This window comes from Cuculus canorus, chromosome 2 (genome assembly GCF_017976375.1).
Source record: "Cuculus canorus isolate bCucCan1 chromosome 2, bCucCan1.pri, whole genome shotgun sequence".
Classification (NCBI taxonomy): domain Eukaryota; kingdom Metazoa; phylum Chordata; class Aves; order Cuculiformes; family Cuculidae; genus Cuculus; species Cuculus canorus.
Window position 1 is genome coordinate 49,886,116 of NC_071402.1, and position 24,278 is coordinate 49,910,393.

At 41.1% G+C, this 24,278-nt stretch overlaps 2 protein-coding genes across 7 annotated transcripts in view; one reads left to right on the top strand and one right to left on the bottom strand.

The window, feature by feature from the left end:
* Positions 1–1,707: 1,707 nt before the first annotated feature.
* Positions 1,708–13,432, bottom strand: RIOK3 (RIO kinase 3). Its single transcript, XM_054059945.1, has 13 exons — positions 13,278–13,432; positions 11,124–11,245; positions 10,113–10,258; positions 9,881–9,985; positions 9,274–9,383; positions 8,434–8,577; positions 7,446–7,573; positions 6,152–6,337; positions 5,498–5,657; positions 4,494–4,574; positions 4,316–4,405; positions 3,834–3,941; positions 1,708–2,293 (listed from the first exon to the last, which is right to left on the bottom strand). Exons 1-13 carry the CDS (start codon positions 13,338–13,340, stop codon positions 2,192–2,194), a joined length of 1,545 nt encoding a protein of 514 aa, XP_053915920.1. The 5' UTR covers positions 13,341–13,432; the 3' UTR covers positions 1,708–2,191.
* Positions 13,433–17,769: 4,337 nt separating this feature from the next.
* TMEM241 (transmembrane protein 241) overlaps positions 17,770–24,278 on the top strand; it is a 66,807-nt gene continuing 60,298 nt past the window's right edge. For 4 of the 6 annotated variants that reach the window (XM_054059824.1, XM_054059821.1, XM_054059822.1 and 1 more), the window contains exons 1-3: positions 17,771–17,928; positions 19,788–19,834; positions 22,468–22,545. In XM_054059824.1, the coding sequence (XP_053915799.1) occupies positions 17,857–17,928; positions 19,788–19,834; positions 22,468–22,545 (197 nt within the window). In that variant the 5' untranslated portion in view covers positions 17,771–17,856. Of the gene's footprint in view, positions 17,929–19,787; positions 19,835–22,467; positions 22,546–24,278 lie in introns of all 6 variants that reach the window. The other 2 variants (XM_054059820.1, XM_054059819.1) reach the window with 1 other exon arrangement.

A 24,278-nucleotide genomic window follows, 5' to 3' on the forward strand; every position in this document is an offset into this window, starting at 1 on the left:
TCAAAGAAGTCAAAGAAAATGCTTACTTTAGCAACTTTTTCCTTCTTTTCAACTACTTGAAGTGCCTAGATGTTTCAAAAATCTCAAAGCAAATTCCTGAACCAATTTTACTGCTAGAAGTGAAAAGATGTTTGGACAATGTAATCAGGCTCAGTAGATTTAACTCACAGGTTTGGACCATTCCTTCATTTATTTTTGGGGGGGGAAAAGGATGTTGCAGTCTGTGCTAGGCATTTTAGAAAGAAATTAAAAATTATAGTAACAACTAAGGCTTCCATTCAAGCACATCCATGCTAACAACTCGTTTCATATGACATCTCAGAAACCACCCTCTTGTCACTTCCCCTTGTTTTTATTCTCTCTTCCTCTCACTTGATGTAAATATCAACAGAAAAAAATCTTTCCTAGATTAGCACATTGTGAGGCAGTAGCAACTGCTTTAAGATAATTTTCTCTCTAAGAAATGCTGAGTATTAGCATTAGGGCTATGCTCTTCTTTTTAAAAGTCTTCTCCTCTGAGTGCTTTGAAGATTTGGTTATATTTGACAACAGAAGCTTTCAATCTTCCTGAAGGGGTTAGATAACTCTAGCACCACGCTCCTAGTAACTAATCTGTCACCCCGTCCTCCCCATATCCTTGTTTAACTCTTTCACTGAGCAACTAGAAACAGACTGAAGTCTCCAAAAGATGTCAAGTTCCTTTATTTCAAAAGTAAGGGGTAAATGCACGACAATTGTCTAATTTAAAAAAGGGAAGAGTATCCAAGTACTGGGACGAAATTGGCAAAAACATCATGGTTGTTTACTATTTATGTAGTAAAACCAAAATAGTAATTTTTCTATTGCTATAATGAATTACCCTAAAAACACTGTTTTAATGCAGCACTGAATATCAATGAAGGCCTGTATAATGCAAAGAACCACAAAAAAATGCCACCACAAGATCTTAAGTTTTTACTTCACCACCAGTTTTCCAGCAACAAAAAAAAAAAAGGAAAAAAATCACTTTCACAGCACACTGTGAGAATGTCCCATGTAGCAACACTGTATTCTGCTTGATAAAAAGCAGCACCAGAAATAGCAATCAGTTTAAAAAAAAAGCTGATCAGAATTTCTTAATTCCAAAGCATGCCACTACATCAGTTCATTTTTTTGTGTTTTGGAGAGAAACATTGTTAGATTTTTAGAATCTGGTAAAATAAAAACACTGACATTAAGAATAAAAGCATAAGAAAAATACCAAATTTGAGTATTCTTTTTGGACTTGTCAACAAAAACCTTTGTTTAAAAATACTGATGATGAATATTTAGTTTTAATAATCTATGATTGATTAGCTTTGGGGTGAATATAAATGTCTGATGCTCTACGTAGAATTTCAGTTTAGAGACAAAATTATTATAGAGAAATTGGGTTTGCTTCCACTTAGTTCTTGGAACCATTTTTATATCAAGAGTGAAGCTAACTGAACTTACTCCTTGTTATGCAACTTGAATGCAGTCCTTGGAATCTCCTGGAACCTCACCAAAGAAGTTATCTGCTGTTTGGATTCAAATCTATTTCTCATATAATACCCAACTGTATTTACATAGATACATAGAGCCACATTCCCTGTACTTGAATGCAAAGGTCCAGACTTCTGCATACATAAAGACATTGGTTTGTTAAATTATTGTTTTCATGACTGCAGCACATGGTTTGACTTTTCATTTTGCCTTTGGCGGAGGAGAATGAAAGCTTCATTGACATTGTGTCATACACACAATTTCAAATTATTTTTCAAGTAGCAATAGGAAAAAAAAGAGGGACTCTCCTAGTGTACTTTCCCGCTAAATAATTTAGATTATCTAGATTACTTTTTTTTTTTTTTTTTTAAACTAAAACATATAGGCTCCAAATCATGCAAAATATGAGCACCTCAACTACATTGGTCTGACATAACTGGGCAATTGGTGAAGTTTTCAGACCATTCAAAGAGGTAGTGACAGTCCATTCTCACAGTGCCAACCTGATGTATGGGCTAAGTTAAAAAAAAAACACTGAGGCATCACCGTATGCTCGCTGTGTTTTCCATTTTGGTATTCACAGTCAACCACTCTCTCTTGACATTGGCAGTTGACATTTACCACTGCACCAACACAGTTAGAAGCAGTAAATTTGTATTTCATTTTGTTAGCAGCTATACACTCAGTGCTATTCATCATATATAGGTGGGTCTCCATCGCTTGAAAACATAGACAGTTTCTTTCCATGATTCTGCACATGATCTTCATTCGTCTTCTCCAAAGCTTCAATCTAGAAAGCCAAAAACAAATCCATGCTGAAATCATAAAACCACGCCTGCACCAAAATGTTCTAAACAGGGTTAAAAGGAAGCTGCAGGTGACTGATCAGGTATACACAACACTGCTAGTTCAACCATACAGTCACACGTATGGAGCTACACACTTTGGAACTACAGCTTTAAACATCTGTTCTCAACAAGCAGTAAAAGGAATAGCGCTCCTGTAGAGTTTAATGCTACGTCACTGAAATGCGCAAGTTGCAGGGAGGACTGGATGATTCTTAACACTTTAGCTGTATTCCCCAAAATACTGAAGTGTCCCTTTCTCCAACTCTGAACACCCCTACTGTAACTCAGTCAATTGATGAGCAGTGAAGAAATTCCAAGTAATACTAACATTACAAAACCATTGCAACCATTTTCAGTGGTGAAAGTTGAAGAAGTTTTTAGTACAGTGTTTTGTGCTGAACACCATACAAAGTAACCATATCAAAGTAACACCATACAGAGGCTTATTTTGATCTTCAGATTGTTATGTTTGGATTACTTCCTCTGGTACTCTAGGGGAGATAATTTTAGTTACTCACAGCTGAAGTCAAAAGTCTGAAGTTTAAGGATGGGCTGCTCATACTCCCCTCTTACATAAATAGCAATTTTAGTCTTTCCCATAAAACTTATAAGCATAAAAGGAGGCATAAAAGAACAACAGAACCCATCCCCCACACCACTGCTCACAACACAGCCAGTGAGGGAATTAGTTTTTGCTTGATTGACTGATACATAAGGATCTTGGAACTGTGACATTGTGTCCCTTTTACCTCTTCCTCAGTTTGAGGACGTAACCCAGGAGTTAACCACTTTCAAGCTCCAACCTACTACATGTTGGACTAGCATAAACCTACACTGTCATTAGGAATCGAGTACAGTAGAATTGCCACGTAGCCCCTACTTTAATTAGTAAATATGGAATGTTTGACAACTTATTTTTATAAATTTCTGGTATCATGATGCATGCCTTGAAGAATTACAGCTAAAATTAAATAATTAAAAACCAAAGGTGACCAAAGATTCCTAGTCCATATTTACATTAGCTTGATTTTAAAATTGAAAATGCTAGCCTAAACTTTAAATTCAAGTAATTTAAAATCTAAACCATAGAAAATAAGCAGTAGAACAATTATTTGGTTTAACTCAGCTTCCATTTCTCCGCACACCTTTAACATATGTAGGTAGGCAACAAAACTAGCTTTAAACTAAAACAGAACACTAAATTTCCCTTAACACTGAAAGAAGCAATTATATGCAACATGAAACCTTCTATACTTGGAAGCAGGAGTATCAGCAAAGGGGGTGGAGAGGTTTGTCAATCTGAGTTCCTGAGAACATTTGTACTAGGCTGAAATAACCAAGTTTTGAAAAAGAGATGCAGAAGAATTGCTGAAATTGTACTAACATGCACTAATCATACAAACTAAACGTGGAAAGTTAAGGTATTACAACAGGTACTATAGCTAACCAAATTAAAATGTTAGACACAGAAAAAAACTGTACCTCTTCTAAGAAATCTACTTCATTGTCAGCTGTAATATTTAGACCTGAGACAGCATTGAAGAGTTCACGCTCATTAAGTGCTTCTGCCACACCTCCTTTCTGGAAGAACTAGACAATATAAAAAGCACACATTGAGCACCTTAATACTCAAACCAAGATATTCCTTCTCCTTCCCCAAGTTACAATTAGACTATTTAGTGAAAATGATACTTTGCTTTTGTTGACCTACAGATAAAAATAAACTGAAAGAAGTTTTAAGTTCCAATGGTACTGTTTTATTCTTCTACATTTTTTTGCCCTTTCAAGAGAAGAACACCACTAGCACAGACAACATGCAGGCGTGATCTTACACATAGGTGGTGAGGATCACTTATTACAGAGCTGTATGGGTTCATTTCTAGTTAGCTCTGAATTGATTTGATGCTGTTTTATCTTGGAAAGCATTCAGCACAATAGAGGACTGTCAGATGGAGAGGTCCTACCTGTGAAACGTTCCTGCAGTCTCTGAACAAAAACTCAAGTCCATGAGGATGGGTTGGCTCCACAGACTGACTGACATCAATAAGCCAGACCTGAAGTCACAGAAAGCATGCAATTCACTTTGTACTGACATTTCACATTAGATGAAACCTTCCCTTCCCACATGAAGGATATGCTCACCTTCCCATCATGCCAAAGCATGTTATATTCACTCAGATCTGCATGGACCAGCTTGCACTCCTTATACAACTGTTGCATCATCTGCAAGGATCCAAATTAATGAATGAATGAAGCATGCTATACTCCAAATAAATATCCTTTGCATTACTATAACAGAATAAAGCACTTCCCCAATCACCCACCCAATTTACATAATTTTTCTCCTGAGTCTTCAATAAAGTTTAATACAGGGAATCACAATCAGTCTAGTAAACTCATGTCAGCTCTGCCAACCAGTCCAAGTGCATGAGATAGATAAACACATTCTCTAAATACGCCTGTCATTCTTTCCTGTGTGATAGTGGTGAGCAGTCTCACAGTTTTAGATAACAAATCCTAACTGGTATGCATGGTTGTGTTCCTCTACTGGTCTCAAGATGTGAGGCACCGACCCTTCATATTATCTAGCTGCTGGGTTGGTTGTTTGGAAACAAACAATTTTTAGCTTCTACAGGAAGCTAAAAATTAGCGGACAGTTAGCAGGCACATATTTAAACCAATTACAGCAGATAATAGGAAAGCAAAGCATTCACCATGCAATATTCCAACTCATTCTCCAATTTCTAGATGTGCTAAAATGGGGAATGGGGAGGCAGTTATCCACTGGACAGTGTTGATGCCTTGTAAATTAAGTGTTCAGTAAGCCCAGAAAGACTTCAGAGAACTTGCTAAACCAGATACTGCGTCTATAAAAGGAGGACTACTTGCACATAATTTCTCTGCTGCTAAATATGTTTGTCCAGCAAGTTTTCTTCTCAGATTAAGACTCATTTTCTTTTTTTAGTACATATTTCTTATTTATTTTAAGTCACACATTAAACAGCAGCAAAATCAGCCTTCGGACTCTATATCCTGAAAGTGATGCAAGCATCCCAAAAAGTAAATAACTGCTGATTTGTCCTTTAAGTTACTCCCCTAAAAGAAAACATGACCCAGAATTGGAGGAGAAATCAGCATTGCCTTACATTAAGAACCTGATAATAGGCCTTTTTCATGTCTTCACTACTAAGTGTTACATCCTTTAGTTTAGGAGCTGGAACTTGATCCTGACCAATGAAAGACATAACCAAGACGTGTTTCTTAAGGATAACCACTTCAGGACAAGGAATTCCTGCATTTTGCATTCTGTGGATTAAAGAATAGATACTGATTAAGCAAAACAAAACACTCTCCCCAAAACCCTACAGTTCTAGTTCCTGCTTGCTCGTGTCCAATCTTAGAGACTCGTGTACAAGAAACCTGATCCAGAGTCAAAAACTCTTTGAAACAGATTGAATTGAAACTAAATATAATATATATATTATACATGTATTTCACAGAGGAAAAATGAGAAAAACAGAATCTCAAAGTTGTAAGTGAGATCTTGAAGTCATAATGCTCACTGAAAAATAATCACGTTTTACAGCCAGATCCTGTTCATTACATTGGCATGTAGATTCTGCTGCTGAATCACTAAAGATGATGGCAATTCATTAAACTGTAAGAAACCACAGGCTTATTCAATCAGATAGTGTATTGTTTAGCCTAAAAATCAAATCTCAACTTCTACCAAGGCATAACTTAAGCAGAGAATAAGAAACTGACAGGCATCTGGAACTACACAGATTTTTTTAATTTACCTTGTTAAGTTATGCATTTCTTTCTCAGCCCACATACGAATAATCTTTCGTGGATTCAATTTGCTGAAGCGGTCTTTAAATCTGTAGTCATCCTTAATATATTTGTCACGGTTCTTGAATTCATTAAGAGTTGTTTTAAAGACTTTGATGGCACATTCTGGAGGTATAACTTTATCTTCAGTTGCACTTCTCATGCAAAAAGTCAAACACATTACAAAGTTAACTATTCATATCTTTACAAGGAAATGCATGGATTTGCTTTTTTTTTTAAACATTGCAAGAGATATCAAATTTTAATATAAAAGAGAAGTCTGATTTTTTATCAATTTTGGAAGCCCATCCAAGTTAAGTTTACAAGAGTTGCATGATTGAGCTTATATACAAATGTTTGGGGTTTGGCATTTTGATTTAATGTTCCTTACCAAATAGGTTCCATCTCCCAGTTTGTTAATATTTTACTTAAATGTCATAGCTAATAACAGCCCTGTTAAAGGATGTGCTTGCTTCAAGAAAATGCAAGTGAAAAAAGTCTTACATTAGGACAATAATGGCATCACGACAATGTTTCCATAAGCACCACAGAGATACTGCCCATTGAAAAATGCTAAGCAAAAGAACACTCCCAAACTTCATTCAAGCAAAGTTCCATTAAAGCAAAAAAAATAAAAAAGCATTTTCTCCCCACCTCTCTCTCAAGGCTTCTAAATTGGTTACCTGTATTTGGAGTTGGCTAGTTCTTTCTTAGCTCACTTTTAAACTAGTGGTGTTTCAATGCATTACAATCACTACTAACGTACTACAATCCTCCCACCATGTCAGTCTTTAAAACTGGACTCTTGCATGACTTGAAAACTGAACAGTATCGCAACGTTATTCTTAAGGTAAACAAATAACACCTCCACTGAACTGCACAGATGGATCTAATACACCAATCTTTAGGTAATCCAACATCACAACAGCTCTGTAGTCTTGAGCAGGTCGGTGGAAAGAGTTCCTCAACCTCAAGACTTCTTTGTTTTCATAAAAGGAGTACATATTTTTCCACAGAAATCTATAGTAGATTTGTCCACATTCACTAAATGGCCTCCAAGGAATAAGGTGTTGTTTGGGGTTTTTTTTACTTTATGGTTGGTATAATCTGTTTTTCAGAATTTATTATTATCTGCATGTACATGAATACAAACTAAGTGTCGGGAATGAAAAAGGTGCAGAGTGTTTAAATATTTTATGGTTTCTGCTTTTTAAACCACCTCTGGTATTTAAAGCTTCTGTTAGTAACAAACAATACACTTACTTTCCTCCATACGCATGAAAAACAACAGATTCTTTTCCTGTGCTGATGCAGCCTGTGATGGTCTCCAGCGTCCCAGCATTGACCATCTTGTACAGAAGTAAACGTGTTTTGGGGTCCACTGCTTTCTCCTACAGGCGAGGAATGATTACTCAGTTCATTAAAACAATTATTTGCTTTACAGTAAGTTTAGATGTTTCATATACCTGAAGTGTTCAGCTAAGTGGAAAGAATGTGTTAGGAGCATTCTCTCAACTGATAAAGAGAAAAACTAAACCAAACAAACAAATGAAGTGAAGCCAAACTGCTTCAGCACTGTCATCTTTGCTCCGTAAGACTTAATAGTCCAAGGAACTTTATCAGCTGTGCAGCACATACAGCATTATACTAATCACACAAAGCACAGACTGTAGCTCAAGAACCCTTTCTATACTGTTTTCAAGAAGTCTCTACAAATCATGAATCAAAGTATCTCAAATAAAATAAAGCAAAACACCTGAACTTGAAGAAGTCCTTGACAGGAATTACTGGAGGCCCTGCTCTAAACTAGCCCATAAAGCACAACAGCTGACTTCCCAAATGACCAAGTCCAAGTTTACTTGGTCACCTCATCTTCCTGAAACTTGCTATGAAAACAGGTATTTGGGGTCATATGATTCAGCTGCAGAGGATTAGTCCTCTGGAAGGTTTTTTCTATAAATCATTTCTAGGCAGTTTATTTAGTGCAGCTCATTAAGAGACAAGTTTAGAAAGACAAAGAGAAAAAATGCAAGCTGCTTGCTCTTATTTTAGCATGGCTCTCACAATAATGCAGCTGAAATAAAGAGCCTTTTTCTAGTAGGAGTTGGCTGATATCATCTCCTTCAAAAATGTTAACATATTATTGCTTAACAGTTTTACTTAAAAACTAATGTTTCAAGGAATTACCAAAACAGTGTTCAACTGTTACACGGGATAGAAAGTCTAGAGAAAGACTTTATTAAAAACATACAGCAGTGGAGTGCTCCTTCTTTTCATGAAGCCTTGCACTTCGACGTTCCTCAGAGTACGCATGTTGCTTTAAGGCATTGAAGACCTGATTTGACAGCTTTAAATCCATTCCTATTCCATCTCCAACTTGGAATTCAGGTGCAAACTACAAGTAGAAATAATAGAAATTCAAACGTTGCTACTAGCAGACACCAAAAGTTGCCACTCGTAGAAATTTCTCATTCAGATTTGCAAAAACATAGGGTAGATTAGGATCTAGGTGAAACCCACTTCGTGTAACGTTGTCACTATGTTAAAGAACATACTGCTCTAAACTCAGAAGTCAAAGGTCTGCACAAATTGATATGAGATTACCTAACATCCTGTAAAAATAGCACTTGCAGCATTTCCTTATATGCAGAAGTTGTACCAGTTACATTAAAGGGAAGGGAAGGTATGTATTATGGATAAACGGACTGAAAAGCTGTAAGTCAGACAAATGACTGAAAATAAGTTAATTGGCTTATCAGCCAAAATTAAATAGAAAAAAAAAATACAGGTTACACAATAGCTATGCTTTTCAGAAATAGCCTTAGTGTTTTATTTACCCAAGTATCAAACTCGTTGATGGCTTTGTTTTGCCTAAACCGTCCTGTGCAAATTCTTAAATCATGGTCACAAACTATTACTAAACAAAAAACCTGTGCAACTCACATTGCCAATTTTAACAATTAATCCAGAGACTGCATCACCTTCATCTGTGTAAATCAGCACTGTGTACAGTAGCACAGATGGACAAGCATTAGTTTTTTGGTTGAACTACAGCATTCCAGTGTTACACACAAACTAAGCTTTCACTTACATTTTCCATGCGAGCAGTGTTCTTTCTTCCACATACCACTTCATCATGTTTAGTAGTAATGTCTTTTCCTTTTCCTACAAAGCCTCTTCTTGGTGTAGTAGTAGGTTTATCTGCAAGCAGTAAGAAAAAAAAAATCTAACTTACTATCTAAACAAACATAACTGATGCTCATAAAGGTGCTACAACGCCCACCAAAGTTACATTATTTTATTTACTAAACAGAATAAAATACTTCAATTGTATGATCTTAATGCAGTCTCCTCTGATCCCAGCCATGACAGCTCCTTTTGCTATGTTATGACTTACTTCTCCGGGGTGTCAGACACACGTTTGGCCTATTAAAGATGGGAATATTCAGTAACATAGGCAGATGCGACTAGCCAAACGCAGATGATAGATATGCATATCCCACAATATTTTCCACGTACAATAGTAGTTTTACCAAATTCAGCCACTGAAACCAAGATACTGAGAGAAGTTACCTGCATAACACCTCCCAATCAGGTGAGCTGTATGTCCCCTTACATTCAAAAACCATCTGGTTTAACTATGCCACATTCTTAGGTGTATTAACTAAAGAAATTGTATGTTTAAAACTGCCCCATACCTGCTCTGTAAGGATCATGACGGGTATCTTGCCAATCAACTTCATCCTCTGAGCTGTCACTGTCATAGGGGTGTACCTTCCGATAATTTTCAAAGGATATGGAGACTTGAGAAACAAAACAAATAAACATGTCTGTGATTATCAGGGATTTGCTATTTCCTTCCAGCTCTGTAACTTAAGCAGGATGCCAAGAATATCTCCAAACTAGAAATATTTATTCTGATGAGGGTACCTTTACTATCTCCATTGATCTTCTTCTCTTCACGACGAAGCTGTGCATCATATTCCCTGTCAAATTCCATCTGCAGCATCTGAGCTAGCATTAGGTCACTAGAAGTGTCAATATTTTCTCCTGTAATAAATGGTCCTTCAGCAACACTATGCAAAATTAAAACAGAAATTAAAAAAATTAAACACACTAATCTAAACAGAAACATCACTTTATACCACTTCATCACTCTATACAAAAGACCTCATGCAGAGCTGCATAGAAACTCACGGATCTCAACTGTCCACCCCCCCATCTCCAAGCCAATGTTAAATATATAGAGAGCATGACTTCATTTTTCTTTGCCACTCCTTTACAATGTAAGGAGTACTTAAACTTTTACCTGTTTATTACTCTGTAAGAAACACTAGGCTCTATTTTTAAGATGCCCTTCATGAAAGGGAAAGAAACCATAGAGGTATATATTTTAACAAATAAATACATAAACAAACCCCCAATTTAAAACAAACAAACAAACAAAAAAAAACAACAAAACCAGAAAGCAGTGTCATTTTGCCCTGCTTCACAGAAGAAAATGCAGATGAAATTTATATGAGTTTAGAACTACTAAGCTCTTGGCCTACGTTTAGAGCTTCCAAGTATTAGGAGGATACAGGTGATACACCTGATAGTTCTTGAAATAACATTGTACACTGTTAGCCAGAGTCTCTGAAAGGGAAGAAAAAACTCGTTTCTGACAAACTCAAAACATAGCTTACAGACTGGCTTAAAACACCCAAAACAACACAAAGAAAACATCAAGAAAGAAAGATGACAGAGAAGAGAATCTAAGGAAGAGTTTTAAACAGGGAAGCCACCTTCACTGAAAAAAAAGACCTGAAGAAGCAAAGTTAGGAGGTAATAGGCAGAGCATTCACTATATCACTACACATTATGCGCGTTGTAAGAAAATGCACAAGAGACAGAAGATAGCTTCACAACTATGGAGATCACTAATCTGGGATTTAAACTTACGCAACCACTTCAGGAAAAGCAGCATTTTCTTCTTCTAGCTGCAGCTCTTTTGCCAGCTGTTCACTCATTACATCAGCAAGGGAACATGATATTGATGTTTTGTTAGGGGCTCCCCATGGACACTGTAAATAAACATTTTATTCAAGTCAGCAAGACATGTAGTGGCAACACAATAATCAGGATAATTAGCTGTCACTGGCTCTAAAATAAGCCCATGTAATCTTATAAGAGCTTGGTTTCTACAGGTACTTGTAGAATTATGATTAACTAAATTAGACAAAATACCTCAAGGAGGAATTTCATAAACTCAGCAGGGAGAACTGTGACTGAAAGGTTGCTGATAGTCACTTGCCAAGAGTCAGTGTGTCAGTGTTAGTACGCTCTGACCACAAGAGCAAAGCCTTCCCAAAAGCTTGCTTATAAGTGTACGCACAGTCTATGTAAAACTTCTCTTGGAATAATACAACATCAATGGCTTAAGCACAGCTTTCTCGCCCATTTCTAGAGGCCTAAAAGGACAGCCATGACAAACACCCCTTCAAAAACAGAGAGGCGTGCACACAGCCTTGCTTGGGAAGGCGGGGATAGGGGATGATGAATCCAACCAAGTTGTGACTCATTGCCTTGATAACCAAACTCACTGAGATCCACTTCCCTGCTCACCAGCAGAGAAGTGACTCATTTACCAGGGTCTAACAGCAGCTTCCTCCACCAAGGTGGTCGCTTTTAGCAGCAGCAAACCATGCCACCCACCCCTAGTAAACTTTTTGCCTGTGTTTAGAGCTTCCAAGGATTAAAGGATACAGATGATACACCAAAGAGCTCTTGAAATAACATTGCACACTGTTAACAAGAGTCTAAGCCAGAAGAAAAGACCCATTTCTGACAACATTCCTCAAAACGTCCAGAAAGGAAGCTTGCCGCTCACTACTCACTCAGGCAATGCCTCGTTTGCCAAACCACCCCGACCCTTGCGCTGCTGACACCACCTTGCAGCATTGATTTGATTCCTTTGCTTGGAAGGAGGTGGGTGGAAGGACAAAGGAAGAAGGCACCTTCGTACCAGCCTGTCTGCCGTGAGCGAGGGTGCCCCAACATGCCATTCACAGAATCACAGAATCAATAGGTTGGAAAAGACCTTTGAAATCAATTCCAACTGTACTTGTCCACTACTAAATTATATCCCTAAGCACTTCACCTACCCATCTGTTAAACATCTCCAGGAATGTGAATCCACTACCTCCCTCGGAAGCCTGTTCTAGTACCTGATAACCCTTTCGGTGATGAAGTTTTTCCTAATGTCCAATCTGAACCCTCCCTGAAAAACCTTGAAGCCACTGTCACCCTCTACCTCCCAGCAGCCAGGCGAGCAGTGGCTGCACTTCTAAGGCTCAGGAGTGTCAGGGTGGCATGGGAAGCAATGCTGGGGAGACTAGGAAACATAGAACACTTTGGGTTGGAAGGGACCTTAAAGATCATCCAGTTTGAACGCCCCTGCCATGGGCAGGGACACCTCCCACTAGATCAGGCTGCCCAAAGGCGCCATCCAACCTGGCCTTGAACACCTCCAGGGATGGGGCAGTCACAACTTCGCTAGGCAACCTGTGCCAAGGCCTCACCACTCTCAAGGTGAAGAAATTCTTCCTTATGCCTAGCCCAAATCTGCCCCTTTCCAGTTTATACCCATTGCCCCAGACCTATCACTACAAGCCTCTGTGAACAGTCCCTCCCCAGCTTTCCTGTAGCCCCTTACAGGTACTGGAAGGTCGCTATAAGGTCTCCCTGGTCCCGTCTCTTCCTCAGGCTGAACAACTGTCTCAGCCTGACCTCTTATGGGAGGTGCTCCAGACCTCTGATCATCTCTGTAGCCCTTCTCTGGACCCGTTCCAACAGTTCCATATCCTTACGTTGAGAATTCCAGAACTGGACACAGTACTCCAGATGAGGTCTCACAAGAGAGGAACAGAGGGGCAGAACCACCTCCCTCGCCCTGCTGGCCACGCTTCTTTTGATGCAGCCCAGGATACGGTTGGCCTTCTGGGCTGCGAGCGAAGGGAAGGGAAACAGCGCCGGGCAGACCGAGAAACAGACGGGACGCAGCGCCGGCAGCCGGTGGGTGCCGCTGCCCCGTTCCCCGCCCGCCCCGGCGCTCACCTTGCCCTGCCAGGCGCTGCCCGGGCCGGGCTCGGGGGCGGCGGCGACTCCCACCGGGTCCATCTCGGCGCGCAGGAGGGGGAGCGGCGATGGGGGCAGCGGCGCTCGGACTGAGAAACCTTCCGGGTCCTCCCCGCTTCCCCGTGCCCGTCACCGCCCGTCAGGTTCCCATTGGCCGAGGCTGAGCCCGCACCCGCCTTTCCGGGGCGTCACCGGGTCGAGGGGTCACCGCGGGGGACAAAGAGGGTGGTGCTCGGTTGGTGATGTTTGGTTTGGTCTAAGGGAGCGCAACGAGGCCGAGTGCGACGTCCTACGCCTGAGTCGGGGCAATCCCTGATTTCAATACAGAGTGGAGAATGATGTGATTGAGAGCAGCCCTGCAGAGAAGGACCTGGGGGTGCTGGTTGATGAGAAGCTGGACATGAGCCGGCAGTGTGCACTCGCAGCGCAGAAGGCAAACCGTGTCCTGGGCTGCATCAAAAGAAGCGTGGCCAGCAGGGTGAGGGAGGGGATTCTGCCCCTCTGTTCCTCTCTTGTGAGACCTCACCTGGAGTATTGTGTCCAGTTATGGAATCCCCAACATAAGAAGGATATGGAGTTGTTGGAACAGGTCCAGAGGAGCCTACAAGGATGATCAGAGGTCTGGAGCACCTCACATACAAGGACAGGCTGAGAGAGTTGGGGTTGTTCAGCCTGGAGAAGGCTCAGAGGAGATCTTATAGCAACCTTCCAGTACCTGAAGGGCCTACAAGAAAGCTGAAGAGGGACTGTTCACAAAGGCTTGTAGTAATAGGTCTGGGACAATGGGTATAAACTGGAGAGGGACAGATTTAGACTAGACATTAGGAGGAAATTCTTCACGATGAGAGTGGTGAGACACTGGCACAGGTTGCCCAGGGAAGCTGTGGATGCCCCATCCCTGGAGGTGTTCAAGGCCAGGTTGGATGGGGCCTTGGGTAGCCTGGTCTGGTGGGAGGTGTCCCTGCCCATGGCAGGAGGCTTGAAACTGGATGATCTTTAAGGCCTCTTCCAACTCAAACTATTCTATGATTCTATGACTCTATGATCATGACATGTAAACTATAAATACCCCAGGGACATAAAGCAGCAGTAAAAGACGCACCCTGCTTAGTCACAATTATTGGGCGTTCTTTTATTATGGCCCCAATAAGCCTCGTTCTTCCTGGATATGGCATTAGCAATGCCCTAGCTCTGCAGTTCTCACCTTGACTTTACTCAGGTAATGCAGTGTGCAGGGCTTTCTCTGTACATGTACAGGGCTGAACAGCTGAACAGTCTCCACTGCACCAAGACAAACTGAAGCATGTTGCAGATGCAGCTCTGTCTGGTTTGTAAGGATCTGGCTCAAAACAGGCGTTGGATTTCCAGTGCTCAAAGTTTGGTCCATCCAGGCCTGCAGAGATAACTGACATGCCACCGTAATGGATGCAATAGAGGTGGCAGGGTAGGTGATAGAGCATTTCCACTTTGCAGAGCATGTGTTTCTGCAAGCATGTCAAATGGGTGTTTTACAAAGGAATACTTTGCATTGTGACAAAAATTCAGCCTGTAAAGCTTTAAAAAAAAAATAATAAAAGTTTACAGGTATTTACAAAGACTAATGTAAGTATGTGATAAGAATGCTTCTGACTTTTTTTTTAGTAGAGTGTCATTTTCATGGAAAGTATTACAGTGAGATTTTTCTGTGTTTCTTGAAGTATTTCTTAATAAAAGTGAGAGACTTGGGTGAAGATGATATATCCTCCTGCAGCAAAATGCAGAAGCAGATGTGAATTCTTCTAAGTCACTTGCAGTAAGGGATTAAGAATGAAGATTGAAATTTGTGCTTATGTTGTTTATCATTACTAACTTGAATTACATATTAAGTAATCTATATACTGCTGGAATTATTTTGAGTAATATGAATAGAAGTTTCTGCTCTATCTAGATTTTTAACTATTTTTGTTAGGAGCTGGGAATATGTGGCAAATGATTTTGCTTACATGTCGTTTTATAGAACATGTCTTTTGAATCAAAAACTACCAAACCCAGTTTTCTTCAGTGGTTCTACAGCTGCGCTAGAGTAATGATTTCCTTGGGGCAGGAGGACATTGCTTTGACATTCTGCTCATTTATAAAACTGACAGATTGAGCCAAAGATTGAATGGGGCACGGCAGCAATCTTCACACCCACAAAGGTGGCTGCAAAGGGAAAGAAGGAATCTCTTTCCACCAGAGCTGAGGGCAGGGAAGATAAGAACCACACGTACCACATCACCAAGCTCGGCCATACTAATGCCTGTGTTGTGTCTGCAGGTGGTACGTAGCAGAGGCAGACATTACAACCTGCGTCCCTGCTGTTTTCTGAATCATCTGCCCTTTAACTGGGGACTTTCTGCATTAATGAACACCAGAACAGATTGCCTTAGGAGACTGTAATGTCTTAACGTCATTGCAGGTTGTTAAGGACAAATTGGGTGAACTTCGGCCGACCAAACTGATTCTTGCATGCCTGAGTTCCTGAGAGTGGCTTTTGCCGTGCCTGCCCTGGCACCATGGGCTTTGCTAGGTGTGTAACAGGGAACTTACAAGCCAGGGGATGTGGGGCTGTAGGACCCCTTCTGCTCTTGGAGCCAGCCAGGTCTGCTAGGCTGTTTTTCCAGTTATCAACAATGGCTGTGATAGCACGTTTGTGGATGTTTGCAGATATCTGACAGCTGGTGGTGAGCCAAGCCTGAGGAGGTTTCTAGGCATCGCTTCCTTCCTGTTGGAAAACATGCTCAAGCAGATGTCAGACTGTGTGTTTTAGCAAAACACCATCCAGTTGCCCCCATCCTGGAAACAGGCCATTCTAATCACAATGCTATTTTCCATAAACGTTATAAATGTTTATAATTTGGGTGTAAGTGGTCTCCGATCCCATACAAAGTATTTAATTTTATATGTAAAAGAAGCATGGCCAGCAGGTCGAGGGAGGTGATTCTGCCCCTCTACTCTGCTCTGGTGAAACCACACCTGGAATGCTGCATCGAGCTCTGGAGGCCTCAGCACCGGAAAGACATAGACATGTTGGAGCAAGTCCAGAGGGCCACAAAGATGACCAGAGGGCTGGAGCACCTCTCCTATGAAGACAGGCTGAGAATTGGTGGTGTTCAGCCTGGAGAAGAGAAGGGTCTGGGGAGACTTTATTGCAGCCTCTCAGTACTTAAAGTGGGTTTATCAGAAAGATGGAGAAAAACTTATTAGCAGGGCCTGTAGCGATAGGACAAGGCATAATGGTTTTAAACTAAAAGGCAAAAGGTCTAGACTAGATATTAGGAAGAACTTTTTCACACTGAGGGTGGTGAAACACTGGCACAGGTTGCCCAGAGAGGTGGTAGATGCCCCATTCCTGGAAACATTCAAGGTCAGGTTGGACGGGGCTCTGAGCAACCTGATGCAGATGAAGGTGTCCCTGCTCACTGCAGGGTGAGGTGGATTAGGTGACCTTCATGACCCCTTCCAACACAAACCATTCTATGATGCACAGTGAGTGATGGGATTGGGATCAAATTAATTTGTTCACTTATGAGGTTTCCCCCCTTTCCCTTCCCTCGGTTACTTCATAGAAGCATAGAATGATTTCGGTTGGAAGGGACCTTAAAGGTCATCCAGTTTCACCTCCCCTGCCATGAGCAGGGACACCTCCCACTAGACCAGGCTGCCCAAGGCCCCATTCAACCTGGCCTTGAACACCTCCAGGGATGGGGCATCCACAGCTTCCCTGGGCAACCTGTGCCAGTGCCTTGCCACCCTCAGCGTGAAGCATTTCTTCCTAACATCTAATCTAAATCTGACCCTTTCCAATTTAAAGCCATCCCCCTTCATCCTATCACTACAAGCCTTTGTAAAAAGTACCTCCCCAGCTTTCCTGTAGTCCTTTCAGGTATTGGGCGGTCGCTATAAGATCTCTGAGCCTTCTCTTCTCCAGGCTGAACAAACCCAACTTTCTCATCCTGTCCTCATATGGGAGGTGCTTCAACCCTCTGATCATCTTTGTAGCCCTCCTCTGGACCTGTTCCAACAGCTCCATATCCTTCTTGTGTTGAGGATTCCATAACTGATGAATCACTGAATCACAGAATTATAGAATGGTTTGGGTTGGAAGGGACCTTTAAAGGTCAACCAGTCCGGATCTTACAGCAACATTCCAGTACCTGAAAGGAGCTACAAGAAAGCTGGGGACGGACAGTCCACAAAGGTTTGTAGGGATAGGACTACCTGGAATGGGTATAAACTGGAGAGGGGCAGATTTAGACTAGACATTAGGAGGAAATTCTTCACGCTGAGAGTGGTGAGGCACTGGCACAGGTTGCCCAGGAAAGCTGTGGATGCCCCATCCCTGGAGGTGTTCAAGGCCAGCTTGGATGGGGCCTTGGGCAGCCAGGGTTGGAACTGGATGATCTCCAAGGTCCCTTCCATCCCAACCCGTCTCCTCCCCGCTCCGCGCGGCTCCGTCCCTTTAAGGAGGCGGTGCCCGTGCCGGGCGGTCGCTCCGTGTCGCTGCCGTGGCCGCTGCCCGCGGCGCCGCCGCTGACGGATGTATTTGAAGAGGCCGGCGGGCGGCCTCGCCTTCTGCCTCTTCTACCTGGCGTCCTGCTTCACCAACAAGGTGAGGGCGGGCGCGGAGCCGCCCCGCGCACCGGGGAGGGAAAGGCGGGGGCGGCGGGCGGAGCATCCGCAGCTGGGGAGCTCGGGAATACAGGAGGAGGAGGAATGCCGCCCTACCCTGCCCCGCCCCGCCTCGCCTCGCCTTGCCCCGCCCCGCCCCGCCTTGCCTTGCCCCGCCCCACCCCTCCGTGCCTTGCCCCGCCCCGCCTTGCCTTGCCCCGCCCCGCCTTGCCTTGCCCCGCCCCGCCCCGCCCCGCCCCGTCTTGCCTTGTCCCGCCCGTGCCCCTGACTGCCCCTGCTGTGACTTCTCTCGTCCTGCTCTGCTTTGCCTTCTCCTGCCGTGCCGCGCCTGCCGCTCCCCCTTCCCTGCTTTCCCCTTCCCCACTTTCCCCTTCCCCTCTCTCCCTCCCAAGGAGAGCTGATGGGTCAGCCCTTCAGCGGGTGGTCCGTGCCACGAACGAACAAATCCGTGGCATTTCAGCCCAAAGTCTTGCTGCTGCCCATCCCCGTGTGCACCCGTGGCTGAAGAGAGAGCTGTCGTCTCCCGCATGTTTTGTTTTTCTCAGTGTGCGATGTCTTTACCTTTTCCTGACGTACGTCTGTCAATAACTGCTTGTATAGGAGAATACAAGGGTGACACTGTGTTATTCAAATGAATGAGATGTGAGTTACAGAGTCAGCAATCATGCTGCTTTGAAATATATATATATACACACACACACACTTGAGAGGAGGCTGGAAGGACTTTGGCATAAGACCTCAATTTTCAAATGTGAATGTAGGTTTTAGTGTAATAAAGTTAAAAAATAATCAGAATATAGATTTTTTTAGTTGTTGCAGGTGGTATGTAAATGTCAGTGAAGTGTGGACCTGTGCAGATCTACTGTCCTGGTTTAAAACCCGTGTGGCAGTTTAGACAAGTGTATGTGTAGTATGATCCTTTGTGAATCAACATGTCTTGACTCTTGTATATTGATGCCAGCTTACTAGCAACGTCCCACACACCTAAAAACTGGACCTTGCAAAGTGCGCAGCACAGTTTTCTTTCTGTTGAAAGCTTTTGTCTTCTCCTTTTGCTATTGACATCTTCTGGTGGCTCCAGAAAGGAATGGCAGGTCCCTTTCCGCTGAGGAAGCTTCAGTCATTCTTTTCCTTTCCAGGAGTAGTATTTGTACTCTTCATTGTGGGAAGTTGTTAGAACCTGATATACACATCAAAAAGCATATGTATTTCTGCCACGTATTTGCATATACACATATACAGTGGGAAGAGACACTAGCATCCATACACGCAAACCCTGACAAAGCATACGAAAGCAATAATACAGACTTTGCTTTTTATCCCCCATGTATCCCATCTCCAAAGGGCTTTATGGACTGTTTAATAATATAATATTATATATTATCTGTGTGTGAACAGAATGTTAGGTCTGTAAGATTAATTAATTACCAGGACACAATTATGTTAAGATTATTGGTCTTGACTCTGCCAAAGTTAGCCTCTCTGGTATGACACAATTTTAATTGACAAGTGCTTGTGTCTTTTTGTTCCTGTTAATCTTTTTCCCATTCAGTGTGATGCATGGAGTGTGCTCGGAAAATGAAAGAGCAACTCAGAAGGCAGTAGCCTTCTTTTACTTGTTCGATGTGTTCACTCCATACCTCATGTGCTTTAGTGTCTTCTACATTCCACAGTGACTGGGCAGCATCCAGAAGGTTTGGCATGAGAAAGGAAATCACTGAAATTTTTGTCTTTTTCTTTTTGTTGGTAGAAACATTTTGTGGTTTTTTGCTCTCATGGTTGTTTAATGTTATAAGCTGTAAGTGTTTGGTGTCCATTAATTTGGTATTTGTTTTCCAGTATGTCCTGTCTGTCCTGAAATTTACCTACCCTACCCTTTTTCAAGGGTAAGTACCATTTGAAGACTACAGTTATTTGAAAAATTACTTTAATCAGTAAATGTGCTGTTCAATGCTGAAAACTAACTTTAGTAGCACTTGTCACTGTTGGCTTTGGCTGTCCAGAGAACATACTTCAAGCCTTAATAAAACATTCATTAATGTGTGTTGGTTACTTTTTAAACATCATGGTGGCAATGTAATTAAGATATATAGATGCCATCATTTCTTGTTTTTCTGATAGTCTTATGCTTCAGCATAGAAAAGTAGCAATTACAGCACAGTCTGTCTGCTTTGTAAATGTCAGTCATGGCTCATGTGTAGTTGTGATGTATTCTTTCACTATGCTAGTGAAAACCAACCTTAAACTCATCTTTAAGCATATAGAAATACCATGTTGCTTATTTTTGTGCTTAGCCTTTGTTATAACTCTGCATCTCAAGGTGCTACCATATATTAGTTATTGTAATGAGAAATCTACTGTTTTTTTCAAGTATCATTATGTACCATCAGTGCTGTCAATAATTTGTGAGGCATTTGGTGAAAATCTGGCCTCTTAGAGTCAAGGTTTCCCCTATTTGTCCTTTTGAGATAATGGTTAAGTCTGCAAATGCTAGATATCTTTAATTGCTTTGTTGCAGCTTAGCCAGCCTTATATTTTTGCCCAACTTGCATGCCCTGGGCTGTGATCAGGTCTGGGAGTTGCCTCGGTAGTCTTCACTTTCTTTGGGTGTACTCAGCTCTGTTAAATGTGCAGTGAATGTTTTCTTCAATTGTCACACTCACACACAAGAGTGTGACAAGTTGTCACACTCACTCTTGGACAGGGTTGTACCATATGAGGAAAGGTTTTTGTGTAATATGTATAAAATACAAATGTGGTAAATCTACAACAGTATAAAAGCATATTTCAAGGGCAAGCAGCTACCTTATGGTATCTGTCTTACCACAGTCATTTCATTTTTATATTATTTGGAAATGCATCTCAGCATCTTAATGTTTTACATAAATTCTGGCTGTTAAAGGTGACCTTTCCTTGAAAAATAAGTGGCTCAGATACTCTTCCATTTAGAGCTGTGACAGATGAGCAAAGGAGGAAAAGAGTGTCATTCTCAGTTCATATTGTTATTGTTCGTTGTCATTGGTTTTGTTCCTTAAATAATCTAAGACTATATTGCATATACTGAGGGTCTGGAACTATTTTTAATTTAAACTTCTGTCCTTAAAACCTGATACGAGGAAATTCTTCACAATGAAGTTGATGAGAATTCATCACTGTTTTGGAATAGAGCACAGTCAAGCCTGTGGCAAACACCAGGGATAACTGGCTTTTAAGCAATCCTATGCTCCTCGTTTGAAAAAAGGTGAAGTGAGTTGTGGTAGTAGCACCCTGAATGTTCACTGTTACCATGTGGTCAGTGAGCCTGCTCTTCTCTGATACTGTCCCACTGTCTGTAATATTGCATAGAGTAAATGTTTATTTGTGTATGTGTGAGAGAGTTTAAATAATTGCCTAAATGCCTTGCAATGAATGGGAATAATAAATAAAACCACCTCTATACCTGTTAGAGATGTTAGTGTGATTTAGCACTCTAGTACAGTATCTCTAGCTGAACTGTGCTAGATATTCCAAGGATTTTCATCCAAGAAGCATAAACCACCTCTCTGAAAACCAGTAGCTTAAGGAAGAAGAAAGCTAATAACTTATTTTAATGCTTTGGAAAAAAAAAAAAAAACCACAACCAAAACAGCTGTGCATCTCTACTAATTTTAAGTTATTTGCAAGCATTTTTAAGGCCTCACATGCTGCTTTGATAGTAGATGAAGGAACACCTTTATACTAGGGTAAGTCATTAGATAGTTAAATCAGTGCAAAACGTATGTAACTGTTATATACCTTTTCAAGGAAAAAGCTCACAATATTTTGGTTTTAATGCAATGATATTTGGCTGTAAAGATGTTTTCTCTAGAGGGTCTGAATCAGAGGCTTGTGCAGCACAATGATGTTATTGTTCATGACATTTCGCTTGGTGCTTGCTACATAAGACGCAGGGAGGGAAAAGCAACCCAGTCTGAGTTCAAGGGAGTTTGTAGTCTAAGCCCAGCATGATTAACTGTGGGAAGTCATAGAGCTAATGTTTGAAACTACTAGGAATACACACGTCATCTTTAGCACCTACCAGTTCACCTGAAGCTAGTCTTTGAATCCCGAAATCACGTTTAGTTGTTCTAACAGTAACAGTTTATTTATGAAAAGATATTAATCTCTTGTCACAAACCTTGCCTCACTTGTGTCTTCGGATTATCATGGCTGTAACATAACTATTGTTGTAAACCATGTGTGGGAAGAGATGATAAAATGGGAATTCAATAACATGACTAAGGTAATTGTGCTAGGTGGTAATTTACAAAGCATTTGAAACAGGAGGTAGAGACACCAGAGTATTAAAAAATTTGGAGGAAATGAAGGCCTATGAAAATGAAAGATTGAAAGAGGAATAGTGTCATCCTTGGAAACCTAGAGAAATGGAGATAACTAGAGTCATGGGTGTGCTATGAGAAATGCTGTGGATTCTAAGGTCATGCTCCATATGGTTAAGAAGGATGAACAATTTAGAGGTGCTGTTTTGTTTCTATTTCAGGTGGCAGACATTAGTGGGTGGACTTCTGCTTCACGTCTCCTGGAAGCTGGGCTGGGTGGAGATAAACTTGTGTTCAAGGTACTGTGGGGTTTTCAGTATCTGCTAAATATTTATTTTCTGTAGCTGGGTCACAACATAGTTAAGTTGGTTGTGGAAGTTACTAACTTGCTAAAATATAAGTGTGTGTATGTGTTCTGCCTCTCGGGTGTAGGAGAGCTCTTGGGTTTCATTTTAATGAATGTTCAATGACACACGCTCCAACTGATTACTGATAGAAAGTGGATTCAATTTAACCTTGGTAAGACGATCAAAAAAGCATAGTCATTAGTGAAAACTATAGGGATAACTTATCTAACCGTCTGTCCACATCTATTCCATGGATTATTTTATAATATTATGAGAGAAACCTTGGTAATAATAGGACTATTAACACATGCTTCCCCAAAACCTCAGTGTAGTGAAGTCCACAAATGTGGTCTGCCTTTTTCTCTAAGAAGAGAAGCTTCTCATTTGCCCTTGCCGAACTCTAGCAAAGGAAACAGCCATCAGTAACACTCTTTTCAGTTCAACTTTTCATCAATACATTATTAATCAAACTTTAAATTGTGAAATGAAAGAAGTTGAATCTTTTTTTCCAATTTATAAAACATATTTTCATTGTTTTCAAAACTTGTAAGACATTAAAAAAATACTGGGCAAGAACTGTTTTCTGCTGTTGGAGAAGACGTTTTTATTAAAGAAAAGCTTTGGTGAAAAATTAGTTCGTGTTTTGACAATGGAGACTTCAGCCCACCAGGTGTCAGCACACTAAAGGAAAAGCAATTAAAATACAGCTTGAACAACCTCTTTAGTTCAGCTAACACAGAATGCCTGTTCTAGAATAGACTAAATTAAATGACCAGAATTAATTGACATGTTTTGCCTATAATTCAGCCAACAACTTAAGGATGATTTTAAATCTGTCTTTCTTCAGAAGAATTAGACACATGCTTTAATGCTTTGCTGAACTTGTAGCATATATCTCCTATGTTAAAACCCAAACCAAATATCCCCCTCAAAACCAACCAACCAACCAAAAACCTCCACACCAAACAGAAATAATGTCTCAAAGCTTCTGTCTACCACTTCGTCTCAAGCTCCTTCCTCCTCCAAAGATGATTTTTCTTAGTACTGCCACTGGGATAAGGGCATTCCACCTCCTCCCCTTTACAGAATATTGGTCTCTGAATCTATCTGGGTCTTTTTTTTTTTCAGTGTATGTTTGGAATATTTAAGAATATTATATCCAGTCTCCAATCTTGTTATGCTTCAAAAAATAAACTGCTATCCATTTGGTTTTTTATTTCCACAAAGTCTCTGTATTTCTGCTATGCGGACTGATCTCATGTTCTTTCTGAGCCAGTTCAGGTTATGCCAAGGAGTCTCAGCAGAATTATTTTGTTATGTAGAGATCATCACCCTTTGTATAAAGTCAGGAATACTTACTTCACAATAAAGCCCAAATAAAGACATTTTACTTAGAGCAATTTCTCTTCGGCTTTATCACTATTTTGCTTTTCATCTGCTTCTCCCAGTGCCTCCAGCTGCAAGGGACTCTGTCACCGTCATCATTGCTTCGAAGGGGTGAAAGGTGACTGTCTGCAAAACTTGTATTCAAAGCAAGGGCTCTGTGGAGTGCAAACGAACGTATAGCAGCTGCATAATGCTTCTTGCACTCCAGTCTGCTGCCCAGCTTCCACCTAACCCTTGTGTTCATGAGTCCTATGTGTTCTGGTTGGCATTTCTTGTAGTGCCGATTTTTTCCCACAGCT